Below are 27,523 nucleotides of genomic sequence, written 5' to 3'. Positions count from 1 at the left end.
CAAACAGCATTTAAGTGTTGTAATGAATCACTGCCTTGCTCGCCTGCTCGCCTGCTCGGCTGCTTGCAGAATTGCACTGCTTTTGAATTTGCACAACCCATTTGAGTGGCGCTTGTATGAAATAGTGCACTCTGCTGGTGAAACCAGTGAACGCGGAGGAATTGAACAGATTACGTTCCAGTTTGGGATGCGCGTCACATTGCATGGGAATGGAAGTGCAGGAGCGTCATCTCCTCTTCGCGTCTTTGTCGTCTGACCTTTGGGAAGAAGAAAGTGTTCCGAGAATTGTTCAAGGATCGGGATGGACTTTTCCTTCCTTCCCAACTTGCTCACTTTCTCGATAAATGTGCATCGGTCACAACTGTTGGAACACAAAGAGGTCCTACACGTTTCAGATTTCAAAATTCATTCATGGTTTTGAAACCCCAACCCCGTTTTTAAACCGTACTTTGAATCCCTGACCTTGATTTGAAATCCGACTTTGAAACCCTCGGCCCGTTTTTAAACCCTACTTTGAAACCCTAATGCTGTTTTTAAACCCTACTTTGAAACCCGAACCGTCTTTCGAAACCCTAATTTGAACCCCTACTTAGAAACCCTAACCCTGTTTTGAAACCCTACTGTGTAACCCTAAACCCCTTTTAAAACCCTACTTTGGAACCCTAACCCCGTTTTTAACCCCTACTTTGAAACCCTTCCCTAGTTTTCAAACCCTACTTTGAAACCGTAACCCCATTTTTAAACCCTACTTTGAAATCCTAACCTTGTTTTAAAACCCCATTTTGAAACCGTACTTTGAAACTCTAAACCCTGTTTTGAAACCCTACTTTGGAATCCTTACCTGGTTTTGAAACCCTACCCCGTATTTAAACCTTCCTTTGAAACCCTAACCCCGTGTTGAAACCCTCACCTGGTTATCACAACTTATTTTGAAACCCTAACGCTCTTTTGAAACCTGACTTAGAAACCCTAATCCTTTTTTAAACCCTACTTTGAAACCCAAACTCCATTTTGAAACTGTACTTTGAAACTCTAAACCCTACTTTGAAACCCTAACCCTGTTTTGAAACCCTAACCCCGTTTTTAAAACCTACTTTGAAACACTAACCCTGTTTTAAAACCCTACTTTGGAACCCTAACCTCGTTTTAAAACCCTACTTTGGAACCCTAACCTCGTTTTAAAACCCTACTTTGGGACCCTAACCTTGTTTGCAAACCCAACTTTGAAACCCTCACCCCATTTTTCAAACCCTACTTTGAAACCCTAACCTTGTTTTGAAACCTCAATCCCATTTTCAAACCAGAAAACTCTCTTGAAACTCTTATTTGTAAATCCTACCCTGTGAATTCCACTTCTATTGTGAATGTTATTTCTATGTGCCAGTGGATGCCAGCTCTTAGGCCTGCATCGTTCTCTCTGTCGTCTTTGCGGCCTGGACGACGGCATCAAATCGTCGCAGGGTTTCATTCCAACATCACCGGCGAAGTGTTGACTTCGTATTTGTCCGTTTTTGTGTCTCGGCATCTTACTCGCCTATCTGGTCGTTTTCCTCCTCCTGGTCTGCAAGTTGATTTCAATTGTACGGAGTTTTCTCTGTGTCGCTTCTGTGTCTTCATTTTTTCCTCAGCGGCATCTCATCAAAGGTGTTGGAACCCACAAATGAAAAAAATGATTAAATCACACATTATTTGTTGTAAAGCTGCTCATTTCTGTCTTCAGAGTACGTCACGTTTACCAATCAGAAAATCTGACCGTTGTCAGGTTGTTGTGTTTGCTCGTACAACGCTGCGCATTCATTTGCAACCATTAATGATGTTTTGACAGGAACTACTTGAGATGTTCGCCAGAATCGAGTATTCATCAAGACCTCTTGGTATAAAACTGTGTGCTCTCTCACGCAAACATTGTAGCTCTGCTTCCAAGTACCTTAAAAAGAAAAAAATGTAGAGAATTTATTATTATTATTATTTTTTTTTAGAAATCTTAGAAAGTCTTAGAAACTAAGACGAATATTTTTGAATAAAATAGTTTCCATTTCCCTTTCTTTTGGAGGAACCCTGGTAACATTTATTTGTATGCCGAGTTCTGAGAAAATTAGATTTCTTGAGGGGGTCATTTTCCCCACAAAACATTGTTGTTAAAATGAAAGTGCAACTGAAATGAAATATGTTCAAAAAGTACACAGGATGCCAACAGACCTTCGTTTTAAACAGCATTTATTTAGCTTTCTCCAGACAATACATTTAATGTACAACCACACAAACTGTATTCTGAAATAACTCTCAGTATAAAATAGGGCGTCTACAATCAAGGTACAGTCATAAAATGCTCTGAGGGACATGACAAAGACAGCGAAAGCAAAAAACAAAAAACAAAAACAAAACAAAAAAAAAACCTTCAAAGAGTAGACAGCGTGGCGTGGCGTGGCGTCGAGAGATGCGATTGCGTTCGCCGAGCCGCCGCAGGATAGCGAGCAGAACTTCAGACTTCATCTGACATCCTGACAAAACCCGTTTGTTTCTCTTTTCTCTCTTGGTAAAAGTCATGCAACTGAGGAGAATTCTAAAGCAAAAATATATTGCGAGGACAATAATAATCCACGGTCACCGAATGCCACAAGAAAACCAGCGCGTTCCAACATGGCCGATAGAAACCAATTCAAAGCTTAGTAGTAGAAAGTGCTTTTAATTTGCCGAGGTGAATGGGCCAATGTAGTGACGACACGTCTCTTTAAATAGTACGCACATAAGATGGACCCGCTTCGGTTATAGGTGGCCATTAGTATGTCGTGCTTGAGCGGTTTAATATTCTGCACATTACATAACGAGTCCAGTTGGTGAAAGAGAAGGTCAAAGTACAAGCAAACATAGAAAGATGTACTGAGAGACCAAACAATTATCAGGAAAGAGAGAAAGGAGAGATTTGTCTTAAGTCTTGAGGTAAGCAATGTGTTTTAGTATAATGCCCTACAGACAATCATACATCTTACAATCATTAATTCTCTATGTACAAACTTCCTGATTTACATACACTGTACTGCTCCTCAGCTTCAAAAAGAAGAAAACCAAGCGCGGGATCAGTGTGGTGCAATGTTTGGCGCGAGGTGGGGGGGGGGAGCGGCAAGGGGACACGACTTGATGAGGTGGCCGCAAATGAACATTATGGCTCCCGAAGGTGGCTCTTTTGCATACGTCACACACACAGTCGGATCTACAACGATGTAAAGTTGCTCGCCAGTCAGTCGCACGGCGCCTGCAAACAACTGGCCAAATTGTGTCGTCTCATTTGTGCGGCGAGGACGAACGGCGACGGCTTGGGGAGCAATAACGCGACAAGGTCAGCAGATCAGACCCGCCCGAGGTCGGCTGGCCGTCTACTACCTCGCAAGAACGCAGGTCTACTTGGCACTGAGGCTAAAAGCAGAAAAGACAGGGAGAGCACATGACCTTCCGTGATTCTGTGACGAAGGCACCGTTTTTGCTGTTACCTTCTCAGAAGACAAAGTTGAGCTCATTTACATGTCAAGCCCATCTCCACAAGCTTCGCTGCCTAACGAGTGTCTACCGAGGGAAAACGAAACAATGTGCTATGGTAGTAAAGGTCCACGCACGCATCGACACTAGAGACCAACGTCAACGTGACATCAACGAGCTTCACGAAGGAGGAGGAGGAGGCTATAGGATGCTACAGTACTAGTGCTACCTGAACATGCTACAGATTGAGACTACAAAAACGGGAGACAGTTTCGCACAAGCAGAAAGCACGAACCAGCTTTGCCCAGGAGCCTTAACCCATTCTTGGCCAGCCACGTTTTTTGTTTCTACTTTTTCTAATTTGTCTTTTGTTCTCGTTCCTTCGTAGTACCATCTTCAAATGACAAAAGTACCATGTTTGCAGCTGGATGGATCAAGTACGTAGTAAAGCTGGCTTATTGTGTGCAGAGGAAAGCACCCCATCCGTCGGCAGTTCCTGTCAAACGAGACACACAATCGCACTTTGAATCTTAGTGACGACATTCCGATTAACCTTAAGAACCCGACCGTAAAGAAGAGCTAAACCAGACCACTCAAACTGCCGGTGAAACTGACAGCGGAAAAAAAGGTCATCACTTTTTTTTTTTTTTTATTATTATTATTTTTTTTTGGAAATGTCTTCACTAAGACGTGTTTCCACTCTCGCAGGGAAAGAAAAGTCACACAAAGATGTTCACTTGCACAAACACACAAACCCTGAAGTTCGGAACGATGTCTATCGTCACACTTTTGATTATCATTGAGTGCGAGCTGGAATTGCATACTGTACCATACGGAGGGGATGCACCCGTCAACGTCAGCTCAATCATTTCACCACACTCAAACACACACAAATTTACCATACAAAACAAATACAATCACATGCTTACTAACGGAATGTCCACAAAGCTTATATTAGACCTTCAGCTTAAGCCTTATCAAACTTTAATGATGAAAGGCTGAGAATGTATGTTCTGTTAAATCTTTCTTAAGGTTATCTTCTTTTATATAAAAAAAAAAAAAAAAAAAAACATTTTCAACTGAAGCAACTAAAATATACATTTTATTTTTGGTCAATCATATATATTTATACATACCAAACGAATGGACCTTTGTCTAACACCAGGAGTGTCACTGCAGTCGGACTCCCATTCTACATTTTTGAGTTTGATCTTCAACCTACTGACAAGAGGATGTAAAGCGGTCAAAAGCTGCAGGCAAGCTACCATGAAGCCTGCTCCCTGCCCAAAGGTTACTTACTGCATGTGACCTGATCAGGGTGTGGTGCTGCTGGTTATGACCCCCGCATTGATAAACGGTCTGATCCGCTGCATTACAGTTGGGTAGTCGAACAAGAGTGAGCCTCGTGCCACCTCTGATGCCAACATAAGCAGGCCGAGAGGGACAAACTCGACACGGGTGGAGTTGTGACCACAATATATATGTATATATATATATATTTTTTTAAATTTGATTTCACTACTAAATTTGAAGAAAAGTGCAAACGTTCACTTTCTTGTTTTGTGACATCCTGTAAGAGCTCCATTTGTTTGACTGTTCTGTGTTCAAATAAATAATTCAAACAATATAGCTCTGACCAACCACACAAAAAAAAAATCTTAGCAAAGTGCAGCACCCCAACATCAGAGGATGGGGGGGGGGGGGGGGGGGGGGGGGGGACATATTGGATAGATTCAGATAGCAGGCTATAGTGTGTTCTTCATCAGACACGCACACATGCACGCTTAGATGAGTCTGGCGTCACCCTCTGTGTCAGATGGTAGCTCGCACACCCCCGTGAAGTGCAGCTCCTTCGCCTTGCTCCCCGCTCTGGCCGCTCGTTCTTCCTGGCTGGGCGAAGGCTGCTGAGCCGGCGGCTCTGGCGACGTCCCGCGGGGGACTCCGCCTGCCCGTCTCTCTTTCAGGAAGACCTCTAGTCGGCGAAGCATCTGCTTTGGGTTCTTTTTAGCGAACAGCTCCACTTCTGAAGGGTTAGGAAGCACACAGTGAGTATATCTGTAGTCTGAGGCCAGGTCTTACTACAAGGATGCTGTTTTTGTTTGTTTGTTTTTTTAAGATATACATTTTATGTGGAGTCAATGAAAAATGTTGAGGTGTGCATGTCGTGCCACTAGCTGGCAATGTAATGTAATACAAAATTAAACACTGCAGGATCTCAGCAAGCACCAGTGAGCAAAAGCTGCTTTGCTTGAAAACTCAAATTCAGGTCAATATCGCGATAATGTTCCTTTGGTGTCCGCATCAGAATCGTCATGGAAATGTAGCAGAATCATGAAACTCTGAGGTCACAAGGTGGAGTTTCCTCGGCATTTTTTGAGCCATTTTCGGAAGCCGTTTTTACTTTTCTTTCCGTAACAAGGAACAACGCAACGACAATGGCGACCGTGGAACAGTGTCTGCTAGAACAAACGGACCTAGATGACCAGATGATACGAGACGGCGGCGGCGTAGAACCGAGGGGCGCGCCGAGTACGTCATCACAGCATGTGACTAAAACGGACCAATCGCGAGAGATGATCTCCGCGGTGCAGCAACAATTTTTGGCGTGGGCGCGGCTAGCTACGCAGACGGGTCGCGCGGGACAATTCGTCGGTCACGTGATGCGGGCGTCGTCGGCCGCGCGAGTATAAAGAGGCCTTTATTCTCATACTTTGCTGTTAGCATGTGCATTGTCTCCTTGCAGTTAATGTATATAAATGTCATAATGCTTAATTCATACAATGAATATGAAGTTCAATAGAAAATCTCAAGACTTAATGGGGGTGAAATGGAGAAAGTGCCTTAATGTGATATTGACTCGTATTAAAAAAGTTGCTGCTGTCTAGACCAGTGTTTGCTCAGCAACCTGTGAGGCAAGGCAACTGTTTTACATTAGCAAATGTAAAACAGCTCACCAAACAAAAGCGTCACAAAAGAAATATAGGTGATCTTGTCTGAATATAATCACAAATCATCACTCTCATTTGCCCCTTTCACATAGCTATAAACAGTAAGTATTTACCGGTAGTTATCTTCATCTTTACCTTTAATCACAAAGCCAGAGTCAGCGATGGTTTTCTGTTGGGTCTTCCACACTTGGTATAGGTGCAGGTATGTGGCCACGTAAAACTCATTCAACACGCCGACCACTTGCTGCCGACGATTGCACTCCCTAGTGAGGCCAAAAGGCGGAGAAGAGGCGTTTGCATGACTCACGCATTGTGCATGGATGCGATGGGAGGAAAAAAAGAAAAAAAATCAGATACAAAAAAACTGACTTGGACAAAGCCTCCTCTCTGAGCACCTGGAGAGCGATGCGGGTCATGTTGATTGACATCACACTGAAAGGAAAGTTCTGAGAAATACACAGTCACAACATTACAATACATAGCACACAGGTAAAACTGAATGAGATCCATTAAAACAGCTGTATCAAATAATACCCAACTAGAAATGCATGGTCTTAAATGACCACAAAGTATCCCACCCACAGATGTTCGAAACATTCGAAAAATGATTTAATCCAATTTAGACAGCAGTTAATTGAAAATTAGTTGGGGTTTTTTTCACACCTTTTGGCAAACGTGTTATACATTTGTCAAAATAAAATGTAATATACTGTCATTTTCAACCCATCTCAAGTATGGTAATAAACACAAAGTGTAAGGATGCGAATGCCCAAAACAGAATTGCGACCTGTTTTTCACTAGAGACACCAAAAATCCATAATCAACCATAAATGCACAAAAAAAAAAAAAAAAAAAATGCAGATTTTTGAGAGCCACAGAGTATTAGGACACCTTTAAGTACGTTAATACCTCTTTAACAGTGTCCATCACAACATACAGTAGCTCGAAAACAACGTATACGCATTGGGAGTATCTTGCTATGCGCTAATGATACCTGTGTAGGGTGTTGGGATAACTTGTAGATGTCTCGAGCCAACGGCAGAGTCTCTGGGTCCATCACAAAGTACAAAGTGTGCATGAGTCCCAGGAAACCAGTGCCACGCAGGTCCGTGGCTGGGTCCGCACCTAAAATGCAAAATAGAATTGACCTTAAATAAAAGTCTCTTTGAAAAGCCGCTTCAGGTATTGGATGTTAGATGAAATGCAGTGTTGGGAGTATTTTACCCTGAAAGCCAATGTTTTCCCAGTGTGTCCCATAACGAGGACAGTCCAGCCTGCAGCCAATCAGCCTTTTATAAATGGTCTGGAGAACACGCATGTGGACCGGCTGGCTGTTGTCCACGTGGCCTATAGAAAATATATTCATAAGCCAGCATTTAAACAACCCCACGGATGATTGCACAAGCAGGCACGGCGAACACATGCTGACATTGCGCGATGGCAAAGACGAGATCCCGCTCCTCCGTGAGTTCCCTGTGCAGTCGGGGGGGCCCAAAAAGGAAGTGTGTGACCGCAGCCAGACCTGTCCTGCGAATCGTCGGCTGGATGTTCTTCTGTAAATGATCGCGGAGACAAAACACAACCAAGATCACAAACAAGATTATACTCTCTTCCAATTTGATGTACTATATATAATCTAGATACTCAAACTTTGTACTCGCTCTCTTTTTTTAAGCTCTATTCTTTCCACCTGTCCCCACGCCAACCTCCTTCTGTCCAACTGCAGTTTCCAATAAACATCCATCACGATATCAATAACCACACAAGGAGTTTCCCAAACTCTCCTGTTGTTCATAAAAATCTGTTCTGGCATAAAAAGGCATACAGATCCTCCATTCCATCCTCATTCTCTTCATACGTTAACAATGAGATGGAGACAGAATATATATATATATATATATATTAAAAAAATAAAAAATATGAACTGCTTACAAGCAAGTCCCCGAGATCTGTAGTCTGAAAGTACTGAAGGGCTTCATTGAAAGAGATGAGCGGTGATGGGTTTGAGTCTTCCGTCAGAGCTGGGAGATTTAATAAAAAAAAAAAAAAGAAAGAAAGAAAGAAAAAAAGAAGAAACTCTAATTTGGCTCAGCACACTCCTGACAACAATGACCAACGATGTGTTGATGCAAATTGGTGAAATTGCTTGACAACTCTGACCTGGTTGGATGCTCTCCAAAGCTTCCCATTCCCGTCTGGCCTTTTCCAACTCCACATTTTCTTCTGTGGAGACACAGGTAAGAAAATACTGTCACTCACTGGATAGTCAAATTCACATTTATGCTCGCTATCTGGAGTACTGCACATCGTTCAGATAGCCTAAGCACCAAGCTGACAACCTGTATCCCAGAGGGACGCGCCATCCGCACAGCAGCCCGCTGTCTTGGATACGTTACCACATTCCAGTGGGAAAAGGATGCGAGACCAAAAGCGAGTTTGTGTTACCTGCAGGTTTAGTCTGGTCCCCTCCTGCTGCTGCCAGAGTCTGCAGGAGACCATTCTGCTTCAGCGTGGAAATCTGGACACAAGTTTAACACAATCACTTTATTTTGTCATTTACTGAAGCTGAACAAAATATTTTGTTTAATCTAATTTGGATCAGCGCCAAACTGTATAGAACTACTTGCTACATAATATCGAACTTTAGCAATGATTACTTGATCACAAACTGAGAAATTAAAGAAAAAAATTAAAACAAAATACAAAAGGTGTGTTCCTAAATCCTTATTAAAATATTTAGTTCATCCTGTGAATTTAAAGTCACACACGTCATACAATTTGGACTTCAAGCAGTTAATAGTCGTCGTTCCCACAGAGAGAATCGACGCCTGTGAGTAATGTTGTATGTCGTTTGTAAAAGTCTTGCTAGTCAGTGTGTGTTGACGTCTCAGTTGTCAGTTTATAATTATAATTAGTAACAGCTATGCAAATTTCTGCCTGTCTATGGTTTCGGCAATATATGTTAGCATTAAGCTAGCAGCCTTTCGTTGGATGAAATTATATGGCTTGGTTGAACACTTTTGTGGTTAAAGATATGTTAAATGATCTTGTTTTGTGTGTCAGTTTTAGAGAACTCGAACTCAAGCGTGACAAATAAAAAGCTTGAAGCGTCGCCTCTTATTTGGAGAACTGTGTGAGTGAGTCTTTTCCACACCCACAAATCAGTATTACTTGCATTGTACTGCGAGCACAATTTATTATTATTTTTTTATATAAATTAAAAAATAAATAAATAAATAAAACAAAAGCATCATCATCATTGATGGGGAAAAAATAAACTCCTTAGCGGAGATAATTACCGGCAGGGACGTGAGCGGGGCACAACCATTGGTGGTGTGGTCTTTGACATTATGACTGATAATCAATCCATTCATAACCTGGAAAGTAAAAGTTTCAGCAATTTTCAAGGAAGCAGGAAGTGTTGAATCGAAGGGAGTGAATACAAGGGGAAGGAATTATTTAACAGTACTCACAGGCTTTTGGTTGGAGTGTCCGTTGGTGGTCTCCTCTGATGATTTACATTCAGGAGACAAACCATTTTGGCCCTGAGAGAGGAGGCCGTCACATGGAGCAGATGGTTATGTGATGGACACACAATAAAAATACAGAAAAACCAAAGTTACGTTGAACTCATTGAGATGAGAAAGTGATTCGTCTGATCAAAAAATAACGGCCACAAGAAAAAGAAGGACCCTTACGGAGAGGAACCAAGCTGAAGATAAGAGAAGTGCTCTGTCAGCTGCCGCCATGGTAACACGGCAAGCGAGCCAGAGCAGAGATTACAGCGAAAGCAGTGGAGCGAGCTGTTGACCTTAGGTCTTAAATTAAACATGTGTGGGTGAACTGCTAAAAACAAACGAGCTCTTAATTGTTTTAACAGTGCGGTGCAGGAAGAGAAGAACGCCTCCATATAAACGGCTACATGAGAAAGCGCTAAGACAGACACAACAGCCTCGACTTTGTATTAATAGTCCAAATAAAATGATGAGATATCTGCAAGGCCAACTGTATTACCTCAAGGTGTAAAGTGACATCAATGTCTTCTTCCATTGCATATGAGTGTGTTGGCTGGCAAGGGTCTTCCCGATTGTGGCCTCTAAAGGCTTCTGAAATCCTGGACTGAGATGGGCTGACAAGCTGCTACAAGGACTACCATGGTTTCTTGGGCGCACGTGTGTAGTGACTGAGAGTATTTATGCTTCATATAGATGAAAATGTCCACGGTCACAAGTTAGACTTCACCAAGCTGGTAACAGACATCCAGGTAGTGCACATCTCTGGTTTCCCCTTGGAACAGCAATGACTGTTGGTTTTAGTGGCAGCCTCCTCCTATATTCTCCTAACCTTGAGTGTGCACACGGAGAGGAATGTGCAGATATCAGTCTAGCGCCCAGAGGAAATGGCACATTTCCCGGAGCCCTCCCTCCTTCCTCCCCTCCACAGATCTGCTTGGCCAGTTGCTTTGCTCCTCATCGCCATCAGAGGTGCCCAGAAGCTGGATAATGACATCGCTTGTCAGGCTTGAGCTCTCCTCATAGCAGACACTTCATTACGTTGGCTCTCAACACAAATCCAATGAGCACTCCAAGATAGCAGCACACTTTAATTGGCTGTGTTATCTTTAGCCACAAGTGAAACAATATGAAGGGCAGGTGTCCAGATGCGGATCATGGGTGGTCTTCTTTTTGGCAACAATCTTTTTTTTCATATGCATTCAAAATCTGCAATGTAAAGGAAAACAAAAATCAATCACAAAGCTCTCTTTGAAATACATAAAGCTTCAGAAACAAAGCATACTAAGGGTAAAATAAAAACAAAAACTGACAAGCATGCACCCTGGAAAATTAAATGAAAACATAATTAATCACATCCCCAATACATGTTGCGGCACAGCTAAGTGTTCACTGAGGACTTGGGGCAACGGGAAAAAAAATATCACTTTACCACTCTGCGCCCGCCACTTCAATGCTGCAAATTGACAAAACCAATTTTTCAAGGGGCCTCTGTCACTCACAGGTGCTTCTCCTCCTGTGGGCACGCCTGCCCAAGTGCTCACCAACAGAAAAAAAAGCATACAGACGCTACTTACCCAAACAAATCTGCTCTAGTTAGAAGATATTAATGAACAGTTTCAATGGTGTCAAATCAATTTCAGTGTTTATTATTGTTGTACGTGCTGTTTTTTTGTTACATTTTTTACTTGCTGTCTTTCTGAAATTGCTGAGCATATTTGTAAAGGCCACATCTTATTAGAGCAGGGGTGGGCAAAGTGTGGCCCACACATTTATTTACATTGTCATATTTTTTTTGCATTATTTTTTTTAAATCGTTCAAATTCATTTATGTATTCATCTATCTCATTAAATAATGTGTTATTGCAATACAAAATAGTAAATAATTTATATGTACAATAATATTTAATTAAATACTTGGTTTATTACAATTAATTATCAACAAATTAATAAGAAAAAAAAAACTGTTTTTTTTACCTCATCTACGAATGTCCTGCCCCATCTGTCCATTTAAAAAATCAAATCTGCTGCATTGAATAGCATATATTTATTATTTAGTAATGTGACCAGTGAGCGTCTCAAAATATGTATACCTGTGTGGCATCAATGGCGCATTATGGGAACGCACAAAGCAAACAAATGATGCAGACATGTAAAACGGTATATTTTAATGTACTTAAATTTCAGGTACGTTGAATTTCCAGTACAACTGTAATACTGAACACAGTACTTCCAGCACAACTGCTAAAGTAAAGCTTACAATGGAGAATATAGGGCAAAGCAACAGTCTGTTTGACAGTAAAACATTTAAATTGACAAAGCAAATGGAATGCGTTGTTTTTTGTTTGTTTGTTTGTTTGAATCCTAAATTGACAGTTGTAACGTCGACCCAGTACAGTTGCTGTCAGCTAGCTAGCGACCAGCAAGCTAGCAACCCCGCAGGCACGGCGGCTTCATCTCAAGCACCGAAACGCAACCAATCGCAATGCTTGGCAAAAGAGCACTCCGGTTTGGCAGTGCACGGCAGAGGGGAAGCGCGACATGGGACATTGTGTGCGGTCGAGCGCCTGAACGCGCACAAGTCAATCGCAAGCTAAGCCAGCTGTCAGGCTAACGAACGGGCGAAATGGAGCTCTGTTCAACTGTCACCGGGATGGAGTCTGCCGAGTCCAAATCGGAAATGCACGTAAATCGCATTTTGTCATGGAGTCACTTGAAACAACACCACGAATTAACTCCACGCACTGCTGCCTGAGCGTATTATGTGAAAAGAAGAATTTCAAAGTACCTCAGTTTCTGATTGTTTCTTCCTCCAATCTCAGCTTCCCTTCCCCCGTCCGGCGGCCACGCTAGCGCAATGCATCATGGGAATTGTCGTTTCCTGTCGCCAGCTGGATTCATTACGTCATTGTTCTCTGGATCAGAGGAAATGATGGCGTGTTTTTTAGCACACACGCTTCACGACACACATCACAGTTACGTTATTGTCATTTATCGTGCCCCCTGGCTGTTTGTCAAAATGATGCAAATATGAACGTTACCATATATCTATTCTGTCTAATAAATAAAAGGTACTTTAATTACAGAAATTGCATATACCATATAGAAAAGCAGAAATATTTTTCAAATTTAACAAAAGCTCAATGGAATTGTTTCAAGGAATGTTAAATTTATTAGCATAGCATATCAACTGTAACCAATTCATTTAAATTATTGCAAAATTACAAAAGGCCTTTAAACAAAGTGAAACATCTGAACAGATCCTGATATTTCCAGGATAAAATGAGTCAAATTTGGGTGACAAAAGATAAGAATAATAATTGTAAATATATGTACATATAAAGCAGATTAAAAAATCCAGTGCAAATAGTAAAATAAGACTCAGCACCGCTCAATGATGATAAACATGTCAAGCTTTATTTGTAGTTGCTGTACTTCCAAATGCCAAATAATAGCGCAAAAATGGAGCAATACTATCCAGCATTTTCAACTCTGCTTTCTATTCACAGGAGACCAATGGGGATTTTCGCGTCTTCAATTAAGCTCACCTGGAATGTGGGGGGAAGCCAGACCACGCAGAGAAAACCAACGCAAGCACGGGGAGCACATGCAAATTCCACACATGATGGCCAGAGCCGAGATTTGAATCCCAAACCTCCAAACTATGAGGCAGTTGCGCTAACCACTAGGGCAGAACTATTTGAATGGGAGGATGCTCACATTGATGGCTTCGCTGGTGCTGTAGCCTGCAACTTTAGTCAGTTTGCGCTACAGTGAAGAAAAGTCTCTCCTCAGTGAAGACATTTTGGATGAATTGGCTCCATACAAAAAGCGGAAAGGTTACTTACACAAGCGCCCACGAACCGATTTCCTTTCAGAGATAAAATCCATTGTTACTTGTGAGGAAATGTGCTGCTGGCATCTGCGCGAGCGTAAGACGGACTTAATGCCTGTGCTCTGTGGCAAGCTATCACGGATCTGGAAGACACTTGGATCCGTCCTCTTCCACACGAAGAATGCTGGTATGTATGTCTGACTGTGCTTGGCTATGTTCCCCACAATGCTGATGACCACATTAGCTCTACTGTAGTCAGGCAAGACTACGAACTGTTCTTGTAGCATTTGTTTGAGTTGTAGTGCATCAGGAGAAAATCAGAGTATCACCTTGGTGCCTTTTGACAACAATCATAAATAGGAATAGCATAGAAATCGTTTATTCACATGGCAGCTCATTTAATGCAACGGCACAAAATCAATAAATAAAGTACTGCAATAAAATGCGCATTTTCACAGTACAGCGATGGACGATACCCATGCCTATTAAGAGGTGTAAGATTGCTCCGATTTCCTGATTTAAGTCAAGCAATATATTCGTCTAATTTCCCTAATAATTGTTTCTTTCTTTTTCTTCGCTGATCATAGCGTGTTTGTGATGTTTGATGGCGCATGAGTTTGAAAGCACGGGAGCCATGTTGTGTCAGCACGTGTGAGCCATCTCCACGGAAACCTGACTGGCCATCCTTTGCCTGAGGTGGTTGGCGAAGTCCACCTGTGTCTGGGAAAGCACTTTGTTGATGATGGTCTTTGGGATCCAGCCCTGCGCGCAACAAAGATAAAGCCAGAGTTAGGTGTTGAATACTCTCACTGGAATGGAATCCATCGCTATGGAAAACGAAGAGCAGAGAAGACTCGAGTGTACCTTTAAATCTATATTTAGTAACCAGGTGAACTTGGTCTTATTCGGGTCTTCATTGCTGGGCTTCAGAACTATACAGGTGGGCCCATTCTCTGCCCTGTCAAACATAGTTAGCACTTTTAACGTTGCCTAATCGTGGGGATCATTTATTCATCGGAGTCGTCCCTCACCGGACCACGCCCCTCTGCTCGGGCATCTTCGGGTGCTGAGTGGCCGTTCCGGCCAGGAAGCAGGCGGAGCCGCGGCGCTTGGCGCAGCGGACGCTGACAAAGTCCCGAGGCCCCACTACATTGCCAGGTGTGTCTCCTGAGACCTCATGGGTCACCATTGTGTCCTTGCCGATCTTTTGAAGAATCTGTAGGTTGTGACATTTGAGCAAACTCTCTTTGCCTGTCAGGAGCAGCAAACTAAGTCATTGCATGCACATGATGCTGCCGCACCTTGACTTGCTTCACGTTCGGGTTCCACTCCCCCATCTGCTCCATGTTTCCCACCAGCTCTCCATAAAGACTGTCTGGATGTTGGTCCAACAGCACTTCTAGCCGGAACACCTTTCCGATGCTAGGCAACATCTTACTCAGGACTTTGTCACCATTTGCCTGAGGAACATTACAAACATGACTCCTCCTTCTATTCAGCCTCGCCAGGCTGACTCCACCCGAGGCTGGTGGTCAGTCAGTCTGACCGTTGGGCATTGAGTGATCCCACACCTGCTGCACAAAAGTCAGCTATATGAACAACTACAACACCACGAGCTGGTCCAATGGTGTAATTTCTTTTTAAAAAACAACAACATTGTAATGATGATGATGAAAAAGTTGGAATTCAATACACTGAAAGATATTTTAGGTATTGTAAAGGAATATCAGTATTGTAATTGAGATGAGAAAAAAAACATTTTGACAAAGTCAAGTCTACAATTGTTTTGTGGTATTTAATGAGAGTTTTACTGTCACACCCCTCAATATAAAGTGGCAGCATGCTGTGAGTACTTCCCGTGATCACTGAAGAAAAACCCAAAAAAAAACAGTGATGACAATTAAAAAGTAAAAAAAAAAAAATAATAAAAAAAAAAAAAGATGAAATCAACCCTCATCCTGCTGAGTGGTTGTTGTGATGGTACTTACGGCGACCGTTTCGACAATCCAGCCCTCCCGCTCGCTGAGTATTCCGATAGCTCGCTGCAGTGCATCTTCACCTTGTTTCACATAGGACATTTCCTCCTCACTGTATCCATTCTCCTCCCTAATTGGACAACCTTCCAGCGAACAGGTGGGGAAAATATTTCAAATTTGAGGTTAACATTTTGAATTTTTTGACCTCAAAAACTTACCTGTGGAGCCTCTCAACCCAAATACAGTATATTAGGTTTCTCCTAGGTTCGCATTCGAGTGATAAACATGAATAACTCACCGAGGAGGGAACTTCGTCTCCGGACTTGGCTGATCCAGTTACTGGGGCCCGGACCTGCAAGTCGGTCCAGCTCATGGTGAATAGCCACAATTGCATTCTTTCTTAAACATTAGTGATGGAGACAAAAGGCACAAAATTACAACAATCTACCAGATTTTGCACAATAAATAGACCACAAGCCATTTGAAGCACTACTGCAAGAGTCGTGATTGCACTCACCTCTCATGTTCCTCATATGGCGGTAGGAGATGCCAGCACACAGTTTGAAAGTTGCCGGCAGCATTTTGTTTTTACAGGAATACTTTGCTTGAAGAGAACAAAAACTTGATCGCGGTATTAAGAAACAGTTTGGATGTCAGTGCTGTCGCGTTGACTTTGAATTCTGGCTGTGGATGTCTGAGCGGGCCTGTGTATATATACACGATGTGCCCACAAGGCCACGTTGCTATCTCCACGTAGATAAACACACATCACCTTCCTCTTCCGAGGACCATGTCGCCAAGGTTGCTTCATGTACACGACAAGCTTTTCTCTGACTTTCACATGTTGTCAGATAACGTCCAGTGCCTGAAGCCCACTGTATTGCTCCGAGAGGTCAGTGGGAGAGTGACTCGAAAGATCCATCCCTTCATGGTCTGAAACTGTTCAAACATTTGGGTTTAAAAAAAATAAAATAAAAAAGAAGTCCCTGCTTGGTTTGGCTCCTTTCTAGCTAACCTTCATTATAACTGATATGTTGCCACAGGCGCATGTGGGCTGCATGACATTTGTAATTGATGGTGGGCCATCAACCCTGATGTTCTGTTTGGGTGGTCTGGAGACTCTGCGTTATCTAACATCTGATTGCCTTGAAAAAGTGTATGGACAAAAGTCTTGGGACACACCTCGAAATGATTTAAATAACCAATAAATCAGAAGTGAGGCCACACTCATTTGTTTGGAGTGGAACAGTGAGGAACAGTGAGGCCAATTCATGTATTTTTTTTTTTTAATGTAGAGAGATGTAAAGACCAAAAGATAAATATGTACTGAAACATGTGACTAACAGGTATGTTTTGTATTGGAATGAGACATTGTGGGGCTGCTCGGAAAGGCCCTGAGACAAATATGAGTGACATCAGCAACAACCACCAAAGCGCTAGAGTGAATGTTGTGAGCATGAACAGAAACACTACAAGATGCCAACGACTCAGTAGCGAGAAGAACGGGAAGGCCAGCCTGGAATTCGCCGAACGTGGACTAATGCCTGATAGGACCAATATTCACCTTCGGCAAAGCAATGGAAAGGCTAAAACTTCCATCCATCCATTTTCTGAGCCGCTTCTCCTCACTAGGGTCGCGGGCGTGCTGGAGCCTATCCCAGCTGTCATCGGGCAGGAGGCGGGGTACACCCTGAACTGGTTGCCAGCCAATCGCAGGGCACATAGAAACTAACAACCATTCGCACTCACAGTCATGCCTACGGGCAATTTAGAGTCTCCAATTAATGCATGTTTTTGGGATGTGGGAGGAAACCGGAGTGCCCGGAGAAAACCCATGCAGGCACGGGGAGAACATGCAAACTCCACACAGGCGGGGACGGGGATTGAACCCCGCACCTCAGAACTGTGAGGCTAACGCTCTAACCAGTCGGCCACCGTGCCGCAGGCTAAAACTTTGAGAAAAAAAAAAAAAAAAAAAAAATAATCAGCATATGATCCCAAACATAGAAGCTCATCTATAAAACACAGTAGAGGTAATAAATGTCAAGGCTTGGGCTTGTATGCGACCAAATATGCGTTGATGATGTAACGTGACGGCAGCAGCTAAAAGAATTCAGCAGTCAACAGAAACATTTTGTATCCAACCGAAAGAAAGATGAAACACAGCAGTTGGTAGAGCTGTGATTGTGCAGCAAGGTAATGACCCCCCCCCCCAAAAAAAAACAAAAAAAAACAAAAACAACAACAACAAAAATGCCAAAGTAACAAAGAAATTTATCATGGGCAAGAAGAGACCAAGTCATTCTCCAGATTCAAATCCTATGGCGCAACAGCTGGGGACCGGTACCCATCTGTGGGATATTTTTTTTCTTGGTCACGGGCCAGACAGTGAGATTGAACAAAAAATATTTTATTGATCATCAAACTGGAAGAAGTAATATCTTTAAAAGGTCTTTGGAGAGCTTCTTTGGAAAGGGCAAAAGGGCAAATGATGAGACAGAATAGGAGCCGACAACATGGGAGCGGCTCGTTGAAGAGAAACAAGCGCAGGGATCCCACTAATAACAACAACTACAACCCCAATTCCAATGAAATTGGGACGTTGTGTTAAACATAAATAAAAATAGAATACAATGAAATCATCTTCAACCTCTATTTAATTGAATAAGCTAAAAAGACAAGATATTTAATGTTCAAACTGATCAACTTGATTGTTTTTAGCAAATAATCATGAACTTGGAATTTTATGGCTGTAACACGTTCCAATAAAGCTGGGACAGGTGGCAAAAAAAGAGTGAGAAAGTTGGGGAATGCTCATCAAACACCTGTTTGGTACATCCCACAGGTGAACAGGCTAATCGGGAACAGGTGGGTGCCATGATTGGTTAGAAAAGGAGCTTCCCTGAATCGCTCAGTCATTCACAAGCAAAGATGGGGCGAGGTTCACCTCTTTGTGAACAAGTGCGTGAGAAAATAGTCCAACAGTTTAAGGACAATGTTCCTCAACGGACAATTGCAAGGAATTTAGGGATTTCATCATCTACGGTCCATAATATCATCAAAAGGTTCAGAGAATCTGGAGAAATCACTGCATGTAATTGGCTAGGCTGAAAACCAACTTTGAATGCCCGTGACCATCGATCCCTCGGGTGGCACTGCATCAAAAACCGACATCAATGTGTAAAGGATAATACCACATGGGCTCAGGAACACGTCAGAAAACCAATGTCAGTAAATACAGTTCGGCGCTACATCAGTAAGTGCAAACTCTACAATGCAAAGCGAAAGCCATTTATCAACAACACCCAGAAACGCCGCCGGCTTCTCTGGGCCCGAGCTCATCTAAGATGGACCGATGCAAAGTGGAAAAGTGTTCTGTGGTCCAACGAGTCCGCATTTCAAATTGTTTTTGGAAATTGTGGACGTCGTGTCCTCTGGGCCAAAGAGGAAAAGAACCATCCGGACTGTTATGGACGCAAAGTTCAAAAGCCAGCATCTGTGATGGTATGGGGCTGTGTTAGTGCCAATGGCATGGGTAACATACACATCTGTGAAGGCACTATTCATGCTGAAAGGTACATACAGGTTTTGGAGAAACATATGCTGCCATCCAAGCAATGTCTTTTTCATGGACGCCCCTGCTCATTTCAGCAAGACAATGCCAAACCACATTCTGCACGTGTTACAACAGCGTGGCGTCGTAGTAAAAGAGTGCGGGTACTAGACTGGCCTGCCTGCAGACCAGACCTGTCTCCCATTGAAAATGTGTGGCGCATTATGAGGCGTAAAATACGACAACGAAGACCCCGGACTGTTGAACAGCTGAAGCTGTACATCAAGTGAGAATGGGAAAGAATTCCACCTACAAAGCTTCAACAATCAGTGTCCTCAGTTCCCAAACGTTTATTGAATGTTGCTAAAAGAAAAGGTGATGTAACACAGTGGTAAACATGGAATGTGTTGCAGCCATCAAATTCTAAGTTCATGATTATTTGCTAAAAACAATGTTTATTAGTTTAAACATTAAATATCTTGTCTTTGTAGAGTATTCAATTAAATATAGGTTGAACATGATTTGCAAATCATTGTATTCTGTTTTTATTTATGTTTAACACAACGTCCCAACTTCATTGGAATTGGGGTTGTACGTTCAGCGTAATCTTTTTGCTATATTTAGATGTTATTTATTTCTTTGTCGGTCTTTAAAAATATTTTTTTGCACGTGAAACCGGTCAATGGTGCAAAAAGGTCGGACCGCTGCTGTAGCGCAGACATTTGACCGAAAGAGAGACTGAATGGGGTAACAGCTGAAAGAGGCTGCGGTGAAAGAAGAATGCAAAAGTGTGGATGCAATTAATGCAAGCACAGGAAGCACAAGTCTTAGTCACTTTAAACTGTTTTAAGTCTGTGTTCCAATACCTTTTGCTCACTTAAAAAAGATTTTTTTTTCCCTTACAAACAATGTCATCTTCTTCGCTGCGCCTGGAAAATAAAAGTAATACAAATCTGAATGGGTTTTGCAGTAGGCCGGCATAGGAATCCTCGTCAACTAGCCAGGCCATCTTAAAAATGTTGAGTCGCTTGTCTTGTCACTTCACGTCAGCAACATCATCTTTACGATTGCGCTTTGGCCTCCACATCACTGAGACTGAATCCCACTGTGGAAAAAAGGATGTCCTACGGCACTCTGTGTTTTGTCAAGCACCTCACATGTTTTGACAACCTTGTTCAGCCCTCCAAGCAAACGCAAAACTATCTAACAGTAATATTGCCTCAACGCTCCGCTTGTCAAGCTAACACTCAAGTGTCAACATTGCATGGAAAGTGGTCAAAAGTCAAGTCATCTGATGAGTGTACTATGATGTGCGTAATAAAACAGGAATCTAGTACAAAATCCCGTTGAAATACTGGAATCCCCATGACCTGAAACTTGGCGTCCCTCCAACTGGATTGTAGGGATTACCCATCAGTCTCCGTGGCCTTGCGCAGGCTGAGCTGAAAACTCTTTTCCAAAGACATTATTCAGTCAAAATGCTCGACTCATAAATGGAGTACGTGCACCGAGTCTGTGACGTACTTCCAAACTCGCTAGTGATTGGTAAACTCATCATCATAAGGCAGGAATATCTGGAACACACTAGTTTACACTAAAAATCAAAGCCATTAAAATGAACAGATATTGTATCATAACAAACAGTACAACTAATGTACAAGGCCAAGAACAACAAGCTACCATCAAGAATCCTCGCATCCGTCACATTTGTATTCGTGGTTTCAGAATTACCATTTAGATTTAAAACATTAAAGACCCAGTGAAGCCATTTTCGCCCTTTAAATACATTAAATGTGTTTGATGGTAAGTGGATTTGAACCCCGGTCCCCAGAACTGTGAGGCAGATGTGCTAACCAGTCCGTAACCGTGCCAGCCTGTAATGATTTGTTATATCACAAAAATCTGGCATTTGAACAGGGGTGTGTTGACTTTTTATATCTGGTATAAGTGTATAGGTATTTTTCGGGAAATACCTTGGTTGAAATACTGTAAGGAGGTGAACATATTTTGACCTCTAAACTTTCTAATGCACCTGTCCAAGTAATGTTTCAGTCCAACTGCTGAACGACTTTTAAAATCATGAATGACTAATATATGTCCTGGTTTAATTGGAATTGGTCCTCTGAATCATGCTGTTCCCATTTTGACATCACGAGGTCAGTTGATCAGTACCTCAAATTGCTCGCCTTCATACAGGACGTTCCGAGCGCCGCGGTGTCACTGGCAGGTTGCAACAGACATACGGCGAGACTGGGAGAGTCACAGAAAGGCGCAGAAGTGGACGCCCTTGGAAATCGTCAAGGATAAAACACCTGTCGAGAATTTTTAAGAGCACGCATCGAATGAAGAGACGAGCATACTGCGGCGTACTCAAACTAAAGCACAAAGTTTATTGGGACTTGAAAGACACCGTTGGGTTCCGCTTTCACATGCATCCAGCGCACCTCCAACTGCGACGGCCTCTCGTCTCGTGCATTTTTGTGTTGATGCGCACGGCAGACGGTCAGAGGACTCACAAGTGCTGATGTCTACGTGGGGATCGTCTGGGTGCTCGCGCAAGCAAGGAGGCACTTCAGTCTGATTCGGACTTTTTGGGAGTTGGGCAGACTTGCGAGACGGGTGAATGAAATTAGTCAACAGATCTTCCCGAAATAGCAAAAGAACGTTATTAAAAACAGGAAGACGCGGTGATGCTCGTCCTTTTTAATTGGCTGTGCTGCTGCAGGAAGGCCACTTGAGCTTTGTGTTATATTTCGGTTTCTTCCGGCGTCTTCCTCTTCCAGGCATAAATGAAGTGGACCAGATCAATAAAATGAGGATAAGAGCAACCGTTCATAGTTCACATCGTCATTGAGTCTCAGAAATATAACAAGATGCAGAGCCTTTAGACAAGATGAGGCATTTTCATCACGGAAAGGAGAAAAAGACAAAAACCGGTACATGTAATAGTGAGGCAGTAATATTATTGAAATGTAAAAGGCATGAAGGAAACAAGAACACTTAACATTTCAGATGCTGTAACTAAACTGTAGAAAAGACGCATTGCACGGAATTACCAATGCAATCATGTGCCTTCAGAGGTAAAACATTTTCATTTTGGTGAAAACAAACAAACAAAAAAAAAAACAGCATGACATTTTTGTAAAATGTGCAACTTCTAAGTCAGGCTGAGTGCATGTGTTCCTCTCCGTTTCACCGGGACTGTGCAGAAAAATCCCTCAACAAAACAAAATATTTCTGCTCCTGTGCAGTATAGTCATTATTCTTTATAATGTCACATAATGTCAACTATAAAGTGACACTGTAAACTGAGGGAGATGCCTGTGTGGTATACATTAACATCAGTGGAATGAGGTATGCAGAAGCAAAAGGGATACAGCTGTCCATACGTACGCTTGTCCATGCAACCGCGATTCTCACACCGCTGTTTACACAACGCGTCTGTATGCAAGCCGTATGATATGCCTGCAGGCTCACATATGAAGAATGCGTGTATTATACTAATCAAACAGCCCACAAACTGATCTCACATGATTCTAAAAGACAACTTCAGACCACTAAATCAACATCACACAGCTGATCCGTCATCTTTGGCCTGAGCGGACACGAGGCGATGCCTATTACGAGCCGAGGTCGCGGACTGTTCTGAATGTTAAGGAGTGCTGCGAGGTAAGACAGGTGGGAAATACACAGAAGGTAATATCAGTGATATACAGATGGTGACACTATAAATAGATGGATAGCTATTGGTACAGGCCCGGAAGTAAAAGACTATTTCTGGAAAAAGAAACATCACCAAGGACCCACTTTTCTATTCCTTGTAGTGGGTCTTCGTAATACAATGGATCCCCCTGAAAAAGAATATTAGCTTAGTTTCTCTCGTTTTAACTCTTTCAGCAACACAAGTGGCGCTGCGCCGTAGTCCAACGATCCTGAGGGTACGAGGGTTTGTCCAAATATTTCAAAATGTCTCTGACCATCTCACTAAAAAAAAAAAATGGCCCGGTCAACCTCCTTTATGGGCTGACCCGTGAGACTTTAGACAGGCTGTCTCAGGACCCAGCTCTGAACTAATTAGCAGCGGGTAAACCCTCAGAGCTTCTTCCCTTTGTGTGGATGGCTCCCATGCTGTCACTGCACCACTAGGGGGCAGAGTTGGACATTGAGTCCACAGAGTTCACGCTGGAAGACTGCACACGGCTGTGGGAAATAGACACCTCTGGGTGCTGAAAAAAAAACAAAACAAAAAAAAAAAGCCAAGAAAGGTTTTGCGTTAGAATTGCAATTTGTGTCACCAAACGCACGAACGATTGTGTCTACGTACGTGCCTCCTGAAGATCCTGTCCAGCAGGCTGCGTCTGGGAGGCTCCGGAGGTTGACTCCAGTCAAGGTCCGGAGGTCTCATCCCTTGAGGGGCGAACACATTCAGATCTCTGAAACACTCCGTTTCTATCATCTGGAGAAGAGAGGAGACCTTTGGCCTTTTACAAACATTGCAGTGCTCCATTGTTGATGGAACGAGTCAGTCAAAGCAGGCAGAGCAAAAGACAAAATAAATTCAACTTTACTGAAAGAATTCAAATACGTACTGCACAGTTGTTGTTTTTTGTTGTTGTTTTTGGTTACCTCATTCTGCCATGGGATGGAAACACTGCCTGTAGCAAATTTGGAGTAGAAGTCGTTGTCAGTTTGGTCCAAATTGACTCCCTTGACTGTGGAGAACTGCTCGATGTCCAACACATCCTTACAGTAGACTGCCCGAGGCTGCAAAAGCGTGAGAGGAAATGCATTTTTTTGTTTTCTTTTGTTTGTTTTCCTGAGCTCAAAAAGAATCTTGAAAATTACAACTTGTTCTTAATGTACATACACTCACCAGACACAACATTAGGTACACATTCATTAAATCTGCTTTCAATAATAATAATAATACCGTTTGCAGAGTAATATAGAGTGAACAGTTTTTTTGTGAGGATCGATGAAAATCCGCAAAATAGAGAGAACCTATAAAAATCCATCCTTTTATCCCTCTGACACTAATTTTTTTTTAAAAAGCATTTAAACTTTGTTAAAAGCTCGCTTTAAAAAAAAAAAAAAAAAAAAAAAAACAGATCAGCCGAGACACGAACGATGAAGTGCGTTACAGCACCAGGAACACCGTATCACTACTCACGTCAGGCACAAAAGGAGGCTCCACTATTCCAGCTTCCAGCCTCTTGAAGTTGATGTTTTTGAAGAAGGCGTGGGCCTTGACGCCTGCCGCTCTGTCCCCCTGGCAGCCCAGCCTCTGCTTCGGGTCTTTGGTGAGCAGCTAGGTGAGTATGAAGGAGCGAAGAATCGCTACATTATTTCCCGTCCATCCAGTCCGCATGGAAACCTCTTTGAGTAAAGCCCTCACCCTTCTGCAGATTTCCTTGGTGTCCTCCGTAAACTTGTCGTTGTACTCTTCCTCTTCCCCCTGCACCCTCCTCTCCACCTCCTCCCGCTTCACTCGCTCTTTGCGGGCACGGAAGGGCGATCGCCCTACGGTCATCTCGTACACGAGGCAGCCCAGCCCCCACCAATCAGGACTCATCCCGTACTTTTCATTGTTGATGACTTCCGGAGCTAAACGGGAACAAAGAGGTGGTCAGATGAGCGACTTGCACGTGCGACCAGAGATGTCGGTCAGCTTGAGACTTACCCATGTAGCCCACTGTGCCCACTCTTCCTCTGATCATCTCCCCTGCAGGCACTTTAATGGCAAGGCCCAGGTCAGAAATACGGATGTGTCCTGAAGTACAACAAAAGCAAAGCTAATGCTCTAATTATACAACTGACACGGTCGCAGCAACACAAAACAAAACAAAACAAAACAAAACAAAACGACAGCACTGTCCAAAAGTCTTACATCATCATTGGAGATTGTGATAATTCTTTCTCTCCTGATATCAGAATACAAACATCCATCTTTTGTTCTGTGCCACGTGTCCTCATTAAGGTCGCAGGTGAGCTGACTTTGGACGAGGCTGGAGAGCGGCTAAACCGACCCCAGACTGGTTGCCAATCAATCACAGGAAACGCAGACAAACGAGCGGAATACAAAAACTAAAATCAACTACACCGAACACTCGAAACTGAAATCTGAGCTTAAAACCCACCGTTGTCATCAAGTAGGATGTTCTCTGGTTTCAAATCTCTGCAAAAAAACAAAAAACATTTGACTTCAATGAAACATCTTCTGCTCATTTCAACCCGTTCGAGTTGTGATCAGCAGTTTACATACAAGTATAGTCATCACAGGCATGAATGCCAATTATTATTATTTTTCTTATGATTATTTGAACTTGATTGTAATTCTTTTTCCACGGCGGAATGATTATGCAAGTATGGAAGCATGTTTTGGATTTTCTAATCCGAACATGGTCAAAAATGAACCTACGGGATAAAACACAGTATCTGCAGACGTAGACCTACTTATATTTGGTTAAATGTCTTTCAGCAAGTTTCATTAGGACCAGCTGCTTCTGGCTTAAATTGTAGATGGATATTTCTGATAAACTTCTGAACACAACATCAAATGCATTCTTTAGATTGATACCTGTAGACAATGGATTCCCTATGAAGATGCTTGAGACCGCAACAGATCTGAGCAGCATAGAACTGGACCCTGTCTTTGTCAAAGCCTGGCGTGCCCATGTTGTAGATGTGAAACTTTAGGTCACCACCATTCATGATGGTCAGCACCAGACAGAGAGCGTCTTTGGTCTCGTACGCATACGCCAAACTCACCTGGAGACCAGGGAACGTGTTCAGTGGGTTGAAAGTTGGTGCACAGGAGCCAAAGCAGACAGCACTGGCTTTGGAACGTTTACTCACAACAAATCTACTGTTAACTTTCTCCAAGATCTGCTTCTCGTTGAGGGCCATCGACTCTCCTTTCCTCTTCTTTATCCTCTTCTTCTCCAGCTTCTTGCAGGCATACATCTTTCCTGTAGCTCGAACTTGACAGGCGCACACCTGAGTGAGACAAACCAAAAGTACATCGCACAACATGATTCACATTGCAATCCATAAACAATAAATGCATCATCAGCTTATTTTATGTACTGAGACACACCTACGAACTAAATTTGGGCTCGTTTTTCCCGGAATCTCACCAAGACATCTTGAGCAATTCTATGCTTTCAACTTTGTAGGAAGAGTGTTGTGGAAAGCCTAGCAAGGTCCATTAAAGTTTGGAGTGGAACGATCCATCAGTACTCTCAAACATTCTTTGGGATTTCTACAGCAAAGACTGCCAGGCAGGCCTTCTCGTCCCGCATCAGTGACATCCGACCTCGCATTCATTTCCCACAAATCTTCCGGAAAGTATCTCCAGAATAGTTGAAGTTTGTATATTTTGGATTTTGGATTTTTTTTTTTTTTTTTTTTTTTTACCTTTGTGGAGTCTCATTAGTGTTGCCCGTACAGCGTATGACCAACCGGTTTCTCTCACCTCTCCAAATCCTCCCTTCCCCAGCACTCGGTACTGTCTAAACGTGTCTTTCGTGATTGGTTGCCTGACAAAACACAGACACAGGAAAACCCATTAATACATGCTCATATAGCGTATTATTGATTGGGGCAGAGATATGATCTGCACAACTCAATTCCATCCTGAGTCTGTTTCCTATGCACGGGGTGGGGCCTCTCGCGTGCAATTTGACTTCCCAGACAACGGATATGATCAAGGATGCTCTGAGAGCCTGCTGTTTACTCGGAGCTGCATCTGATACGCTGCTCGCTCTGCATCAGAGATGTTCCTGCCAAGAGTGATCAACTCCTATTAGGAGCTTCCACAAGTCAGCTGTTGCCTTGCAAAACCTGCTTGTCGCATCTGGCACTTTCCTCTTTACAGGTAGCCACATGTTGTGGCCCTGTTCTCTTTTTGGATGTCCATCTGTTTATTAGTTAGCAGGCCAATTCCTGATTTAGGGAGAAAGATGTCCAGATGTCCAATTTGATTCTGTGGGGTGGATTGTACCATTGACTCTGTGGTGACTCAAACAGACTTCGAATTCTAGATCCACACCAAACTCGGTATTCTATTTTTGTGAGCTCCTACTAACCGTATTTGAGCAACTATTTCGTTTTGCCTTGTTAGAATGACTGGAAAGTAGAGAATAGGTTTTCTTCTGAGAAAAAGCACGTGTTGCGTTCTTGCCACTCCAAACCGAAGTGATTCTGACGCTCAATCAACAGTCTGC

General features: G+C 42.8%; 3 protein-coding genes across 12 annotated transcripts in view; all 3 read right to left on the bottom strand.

Moving 5' to 3' along the window:
- Positions 1-2,200: 2,200 nt before the first annotated feature.
- elmod3 (ELMO/CED-12 domain containing 3) lies at positions 2,201-12,857 on the bottom strand. 3 transcript variants are annotated; one of them, XR_009787880.1, is made up of 15 exons: positions 12,723-12,857; positions 10,437-11,143; positions 9,896-9,967; positions 9,722-9,799; positions 8,868-8,940; positions 8,583-8,645; positions 8,355-8,443; positions 7,852-7,975; positions 7,647-7,769; positions 7,417-7,547; positions 6,792-6,868; positions 6,558-6,685; positions 4,774-5,497; positions 4,611-4,695; positions 2,201-3,970 (listed from the first exon to the last, which is right to left on the bottom strand). XR_009787880.1 is itself a non-coding variant. In XM_061768642.1 (14 exons), the coding sequence occupies exons 2-13, from the start codon at positions 10,470-10,472 to the stop codon at positions 5,259-5,261; spliced, it is 1,233 nt and encodes a 410-aa protein (XP_061624626.1). In that variant the 5' UTR covers positions 10,473-11,143; positions 12,723-12,857; the 3' UTR covers positions 2,201-3,970; positions 5,249-5,258. The 3 variants fall into 3 exon arrangements, 1 of the variants encoding a protein (XP_061624626.1); XR_009787879.1 differs by having other exon boundaries at positions 4,611-5,497; XM_061768642.1 differs by lacking the exon at positions 4,611-4,695 and having other exon boundaries at positions 5,249-5,497.
- A 472-nt stretch (positions 12,858-13,329) lies between these two features.
- star (steroidogenic acute regulatory protein) lies at positions 13,330-22,096 on the bottom strand. 3 transcript variants are annotated; one of them, XM_061768638.1, is made up of 8 exons: positions 21,471-22,096; positions 16,263-16,684; positions 16,044-16,140; positions 15,758-15,888; positions 15,071-15,229; positions 14,801-14,985; positions 14,634-14,727; positions 13,330-14,531 (listed from the first exon to the last, which is right to left on the bottom strand). In XM_061768638.1, exons 4-8 carry the CDS (start codon positions 15,845-15,847, stop codon positions 14,412-14,414), a joined length of 648 nt encoding a protein of 215 aa, XP_061624622.1. In that variant the 5' UTR covers positions 15,848-15,888; positions 16,044-16,140; positions 16,263-16,684; positions 21,471-22,096; the 3' UTR covers positions 13,330-14,411. The 3 variants fall into 3 exon arrangements, with proteins under 3 accessions (XP_061624622.1, XP_061624620.1, XP_061624621.1); XM_061768636.1 differs by having other exon boundaries at positions 16,044-16,097; XM_061768637.1 differs by lacking the exon at positions 21,471-22,096 and having other exon boundaries at positions 16,044-16,097; positions 16,263-17,655.
- A 145-nt stretch (positions 22,097-22,241) lies between these two features.
- grk5l (G protein-coupled receptor kinase 5 like) overlaps positions 22,242-27,523 on the bottom strand; it is a 29,022-nt gene continuing 23,740 nt past the window's right edge. For 3 of the 6 annotated variants that reach the window (XM_061768625.1, XM_061768627.1, XM_061768630.1), the window contains 10 exons: positions 26,773-26,836; positions 26,154-26,294; positions 25,876-26,066; positions 25,436-25,473; positions 24,979-25,068; positions 24,694-24,902; positions 24,469-24,606; positions 23,925-24,062; positions 23,623-23,799; positions 22,242-23,524 (listed from right to left, as the gene is read on the bottom strand). In XM_061768625.1, the coding sequence (XP_061624609.1) occupies positions 23,441-23,524; positions 23,623-23,799; positions 23,925-24,062; positions 24,469-24,606; positions 24,694-24,902; positions 24,979-25,068; positions 25,436-25,473; positions 25,876-26,066; positions 26,154-26,294; positions 26,773-26,836 (1,270 nt within the window). In that variant the 3' untranslated portion in view covers positions 22,242-23,440. The remainder of the gene's footprint in view (positions 23,525-23,622; positions 23,800-23,924; positions 24,063-24,468; positions 24,607-24,693; positions 24,903-24,978; positions 25,069-25,435; positions 25,474-25,875; positions 26,067-26,153; positions 26,295-26,772; positions 26,837-27,523) is intronic. The other 3 variants (XM_061768626.1, XM_061768628.1, XM_061768629.1) reach the window with 3 other exon arrangements.

Source organism: Phyllopteryx taeniolatus, chromosome 3 (assembly GCF_024500385.1).
Source record: "Phyllopteryx taeniolatus isolate TA_2022b chromosome 3, UOR_Ptae_1.2, whole genome shotgun sequence".
Taxonomy (NCBI): Eukaryota; Metazoa; Chordata; class Actinopteri; order Syngnathiformes; family Syngnathidae; genus Phyllopteryx; species Phyllopteryx taeniolatus.
This window is presented reverse-complemented; position numbering and strand designations above follow the sequence as displayed.